The sequence below is a fragment of the Anneissia japonica genome, unplaced genomic scaffold (assembly GCF_011630105.1).
Source record: "Anneissia japonica isolate Jap-2015-1 unplaced genomic scaffold, ASM1163010v1 scaffold26_len2425191_cov177, whole genome shotgun sequence".
Lineage (NCBI taxonomy): Eukaryota > Metazoa > Echinodermata > Crinoidea > Comatulida > Comatulidae > Anneissia > Anneissia japonica.
In genome coordinates, this window is record NW_022685220.1 from 81407 (window position 1) to 87803 (window position 6397).

Here is a 6397-nt window from a genome sequence, read left to right on the forward strand (position 1 = left end):
TAAATTATGTTGTAATTGTATTATGTTAAAAGGAAGTGAATAAATGTTGATTTGATTTGATTGATTCCATTCAAATTTGAACTCAGATTTCATCCATAGAAATACAGGACACACACACACACACATACATGTGCTATGTACAATTCTCTAAGAAAATGAGAAATACTTCATGTAAAAATTTGTAAAGAAATTTGATGAGAAATAAACTGAACATTTCCTATTGAAATGTTATGACAACACATTCTTTTCAAACAAACTCAAAGTTCAATTTCCAAACTTTGTACATTTTCAGATCCAAAATTTTTACACATGTTTTTATTATTTAATGATGATCCCAAAAAGTCATTTGGGATAGATGGCACAGCCTCTAAATCCAAGGTTTGGAGGAAATTGCAACTGATTTTTCAAAGACACAAAAAGCATATTTGACGAAAAACACAAAGCGGTTAATGAGATACAGATTTTTGAGTATTTAAAAACTGGCGGGAAAAGGAGCGTAACCACCCTTTTTTGCACCCCTAGTTTTTAAATATTTAAAAATCTGTATCTCATTAACCGTTTCTGAGTTTTTGTGTGAAATATGGCTTACGTATCTTAGAAAAATCAGTTTTACAACATATAAAAAAGAAAGAATTTTCTCCAGAGTCCCTTTTTAAGCATGTTTTCACTAACGCACTGTATTAGGCTATTCTTGTCTGTCTGAACCCTAGTCAAAAATGTTAAAACTGATTTTCTCAAAAAATTAAATAATATAAAAGTGAACAAACCATTTTTAACAAATGTGGCTAGTACTAGTACAACTGAGTACCTGGGATGTTTAAGCGTCTTAGCAAGAGTGTCATTATTAGACTTTCTGGCGATACATACCTTTCCCTGGGTAGCCCAAAGGGATGAGGTGCAGTACATGTTAACACAAGCCTTGAATAAATAGCACTTAATTCTTGTTGAGCAACGAACAAATTGTCTACGTAATGTATTGCCTCTCATACAAATGGACCTATATTGGCTATTTATAACAGCTTCATCTCTCAAATTAGATGTAATATATGACCTGAGTTAATAAGGTTCTGGGGCACCCACATAGTTTACGACTTGAGGGACAGAACAACGTGCATGGATACGTTGTGCTGTTATGCAGAATGTCGTGATCCATAGCAAAATGTTCGCATATATTACCGTAACAGTATTTGTGAGCCTTGATGCCAATGGTGATATAAGAACTATATCTCATTATGCATATACATAGCTGATTTAACCTTAAATTATTTTAACAACACCCATATATACAGTACTTTTACTTACCAAACTGGTCAGGTCATCGTCTCATAAATTGTATAATAAGGGTGACATAGTTCCCTTTTTTCACTCAGTTTGTGACTTTATAAACTATGTGTGAGATAATTGCCCCATCGATCCAAAAAACATTGCTGGTTGAACCAAAATTCAACCAATCACCATGGCATTATCATTTTCATCATCATCATGATCAAGTAAATGTACAAAAAAAAATTATAATTTAACTGGAATTACAGTACTTTTTTGACATAGGTGCTCTGTTTCAGTGATTTTTTTATTTTACTGTGTAAAAAAGTAAAACCTAAAAACAATTTGATATGTGTAACATTAAATGTTTATTCCATATTTGAAGAGCTTTTTATTATTTTATATGTATTTTTTTTATATTTTTAGATTAAATGGAGGACCGTGCTTTGGGGTATCTATTTACAGTTTCTTATCGGCCTTTTGATTCTTCGTACAAGGCCGGGATATCTGGTATTTGATTGGCTTGGGAAACAGGTACAGACATTTCTTGATTACACATACGAGGGCGCCAAGTTTGTCTTTTATGAGAATTTAGAGGAACGTTACTTTGTGTTTGTGGTAAGTTTACAAAACAAAAGAACAGGTTAAGAATGCTTCCCCAGTCACTGCATCCTCCCCAGAAAATGTTTGAAGCAAAAACATTAAGTTCAAGTAGTTACAAAACACCTTATTGTGAGCTAACATACTTCACTTTATCATCAAGCCCTAATTCACCTTCATGCCCCATCAGACACCCCCTTCCACATTTCAGGACTCTAGATACGCCACTGGATTGATAAGAAGCCTCTGATAAGTTTTGCTTTTGCATTCGTCCTAAAGACAAATTTATGTCAAATCCAAGTCGACTGAATTTAATGTACAGTAAAATGTACGTGAACATTATTTGTTGTTAAAACATCACGCTAACTTTTACCTGAGGGAAACAGTTTTCATGGAAAGACTTTCAAGGCTTTGTTGCTGTTTGCATGCATTAATCTGAATAGACCTAGTTTGATTTCGTACGGAGCACTGAATGTTAACAAATATTGCTTTCAAATAATAATAATAATAAATACCTGCCAATCCTAGGGTTAGGCTTAAGAAAAATTTTTTTTTTTTTTCAAAGGTGCAATCACGCTGGAATTTTTTTCGGTAAAATTAACCAAGATGCTGGTTAGTTTTACCAGGATTTAGTCCAGTGTAAACAGCCCTGGAAACTTGCCTCTCAGGAAAACTTTACTGAGACCCAAAAACTGACCAAGTTAGTCTTACAGAGCCAAAAAGTCCAATGTGAACATGCAACTCAGTTAAACTTACCGAGTCATTTGAGCATTGCTCAATTGATTATGTCATGGATTAGTGCCCTCAATAGCTGATTTTCATGGCTCGGTTATAGTTTTACCATTTATTGCAGTAAAACTAACCGACTCAAAGAATCCTAGCGCGGACAGCAGTAAGAATTACCCATTGGATGGAATATGGTATCTTGATGAAGTCTTCTCGTTTTCAATTCCTGTGTGATTGCGGCTTCAGACTTATAATTGAAGTTTTTAAAGCATATTAAGCCATGGGAGAAAACATTTGCTGTATCAGAACAGTATCAAAATATAAACGAAAGTTCTACTATTTTTTTTTTTTTTTTTCATTTTTATAGGTGTTGCCCATGATCATATTCACCAGTGCTGTTATCTCTGTTCTGTACTACTATGGTATTATGCAGATAGCCATATCAGCGTTTGCTTGGATTATGCAGCGCACGATGGGGACATCTGGTGCGGAATCCTTCGCAACAGCTGCAAATGTTTTCGTTGGAATGGTAAAAAATGATTAAATTAATTCAGGTTACTTAAACATACATCATGAATTCATAATTTACAACTGAAATTTTTTTTCACTTTTGCATATTAGTAAGTTAAAAATATGATTTGAAAAATGTTAAAAAATAAGTCTATTTCAAATACACCATCTTGCAGTTAAAACAGAGTTTGTAGTGACAGTATTGATAGAATACAGTTGATATTCGAGAGGTTTGTTATTTGAGATGTCATTGTGTATTAACTGTTGTCTACATTTTATAAATCCATTGTTAATATTTACCATATGCAATTAATCTTCTAATAACTGTTACTTTAACAGGGCTATAGAATTCATTGGACTGTACCACTTCCAAAAATAGGGGTGGTTACATTATGATCATGATTTAAATAATAGTACTAAAGTATTCATATATTTTTGTCACAGTATACATTGTATATGTTTGTATTTTGTATTTGTAGTCACCGTTGCTGTTAGAAACGCTCATCCTAATTCATGTTCACATTATTCGTATTAGCCCCATAAAAAAGAAACTTCAATAATATCATTCTAATCGTGCAACACAATTTTCCACACCCCCCCCCCAACATCTTTCCAAAATACAGTTTGCTAAACAAAGCATAAAATAGTCTTGCCAAAGTTTCTGTACATAGTTTGTTTTTATTTTATCTTATTTACTACCCTACCAACAGCAGTAAATTGTCACTAGGTAACATTGTTGTGTGACACCATATTAGCAGTGGCAGTTTAAGAAATTTCTGACATGTAGTACAGTACAACCATTTTGACAGGAGGGCCAAACCAAAAAAAAAAATTAGAGCCTTGATCAGGGTCTTGGAATACAGTCCCATAGAAGAGATTTCATGGTTTAGGATGGCCTACAATTGTGCTTTTTTTGTGCTGATTTGCAATTACATTAACTATGTTTGAATCAGCAAATTAATATAGTTTGGCTATCTTATCATTATGTCAGATGACAGGAGTCCATGCATGCCTGACAAAGGATATTGCCTTCCCCCAACTCCCCTCTCGTGCTGCCACTGTATATTAGATAATAGATCATTTCGTTGGTAAGTTTCAGCAGCCAATACTTAAATCAGACTTTGATGAAATTGAGCATTATCTGAATCTACAACAGACAAAGAATAATAATTTTTAGTGTTTGATAAATGTGTGAAACAAGCATATTGTTGACTGTCACCACAAAATGAACGATGTGTCGCAAAGGGCAAAACTGAGATAATAGTACTATCAGATAAATGATCGAATGTAAAGTCTGGGCTGTCTCTTATACACATCTAGATGTGTATAAGAGACAGGTGCATGGATACGTTGTGCTGTTATGCAGAATGTCGTGATCCATAGCAAAATGTTCGCATATATTACCGTAACAGTATTTGTGAGCCTTGATGCCAATGGTGATATAAGAACTATATCTCATTATGCATATACATAGCTGATTTAACCTTAAATTATTTTAACAACACCCATATATACAGTACTTTTACTTACCAAACTGGTCAGGTCATCGTCTCATAAATTGTATAATAAGGGTGACATAGTTCCCTTTTTTCACTCAGTTTGTGACTTTATAAACTATGTGTGAGATAATTGCCCCATCGATCCAAAAAACATTGCTGGTTGAACCAAAATTCAACCAATCACCATGGCATTATCATTTTCATCATCATCATGATCAAGTAAATGTACAAAAAAAAATTATAATTTAACTGGAATTACAGTACTTTTTTGACATAGGTGCTCTGTTTCAGTGATTTTTTTATTTTACTGTGTAAAAAAGTAAAACCTAAAAACAATTTGATATGTGTAACATTAAATGTTTATTCCATATTTGAAGAGCTTTTTATTATTTTATATGTATTTTTTTTATATTTTTAGATTAAATGGAGGACCGTGCTTTGGGGTATCTATTTACAGTTTCTTATCGGCCTTTTGATTCTTCGTACAAGGCCGGGATATCTGGTATTTGATTGGCTTGGGAAACAGGTACAGACATTTCTTGATTACACATACGAGGGCGCCAAGTTTGTCTTTTATGAGAATTTAGAGGAACGTTACTTTGTGTTTGTGGTAAGTTTACAAAACAAAAGAACAGGTTAAGAATGCTTCCCCAGTCACTGCATCCTCCCCAGAAAATGTTTGAAGCAAAAACATTAAGTTCAAGTAGTTACAAAACACCTTATTGTGAGCTAACATACTTCACTTTATCATCAAGCCCTAATTCACCTTCATGCCCCATCAGACACCCCCTTCCACATTTCAGGACTCTAGATACGCCACTGGATTGATAAGAAGCCTCTGATAAGTTTTGCTTTTGCATTCGTCCTAAAGACAAATTTATGTCAAATCCAAGTCGACTGAATTTAATGTACAGTAAAATGTACGTGAACATTATTTGTTGTTAAAACATCACGCTAACTTTTACCTGAGGGAAACAGTTTTCATGGAAAGACTTTCAAGGCTTTGTTGCTGTTTGCATGCATTAATCTGAATAGACCTAGTTTGATTTCGTACGGAGCACTGAATGTTAACAAATATTGCTTTCAAATAATAATAATAATAAATACCTGCCAATCCTAGGGTTAGGCTTAAGAAAAATTTTTTTTTTTTTTCAAAGGTGCAATCACGCTGGAATTTTTTTCGGTAAAATTAACCAAGATGCTGGTTAGTTTTACCAGGATTTAGTCCAGTGTAAACAGCCCTGGAAACTTGCCTCTCAGGAAAACTTTACTGAGACCCAAAAACTGACCAAGTTAGTCTTACAGAGCCAAAAAGTCCAATGTGAACATGCAACTCAGTTAAACTTACCGAGTCATTTGAGCATTGCTCAATTGATTATGTCATGGATTAGTGCCCTCAATAGCTGATTTTCATGGCTCGGTTATAGTTTTACCATTTATTGCAGTAAAACTAACCGACTCAAAGAATCCTAGCGCGGACAGCAGTAAGAATTACCCATTGGATGGAATATGGTATCTTGATGAAGTCTTCTCGTTTTCAATTCCTGTGTGATTGCGGCTTCAGACTTATAATTGAAGTTTTTAAAGCATATTAAGCCATGGGAGAAAACATTTGCTGTATCAGAACAGTATCAAAATATAAACGAAAGTTCTACTATTTTTTTTTTTTTTTTTCATTTTTATAGGTGTTGCCCATGATCATATTCACCAGTGCTGTTATCTCTGTTCTGTACTACTATGGTATTATGCAGATAGCCATATCAGCGTTTGCTTGGATTATGCAGCGCACGATGGGGACA

At 34.0% G+C, this 6397-nt stretch overlaps 1 protein-coding gene across 1 annotated transcript in view; it reads left to right on the top strand.

Moving 5' to 3' along the window:
• The window catches only part of LOC117108511 (solute carrier family 28 member 3-like), a gene marked incomplete in the record, with an annotated part of 54937 nt that overhangs the window by 21155 nt on the left and 27385 nt on the right, over positions 1 to 6397 (top strand). Inside the window, 4 exon segments of the mRNA XM_033250534.1 lie at positions 1690 to 1881; positions 2957 to 3118; positions 5017 to 5208; positions 6284 to 6363. Of these exon segments, the coding sequence (XP_033106425.1) occupies positions 1690 to 1881; positions 2957 to 3118; positions 5017 to 5208; positions 6284 to 6363 (626 nt within the window).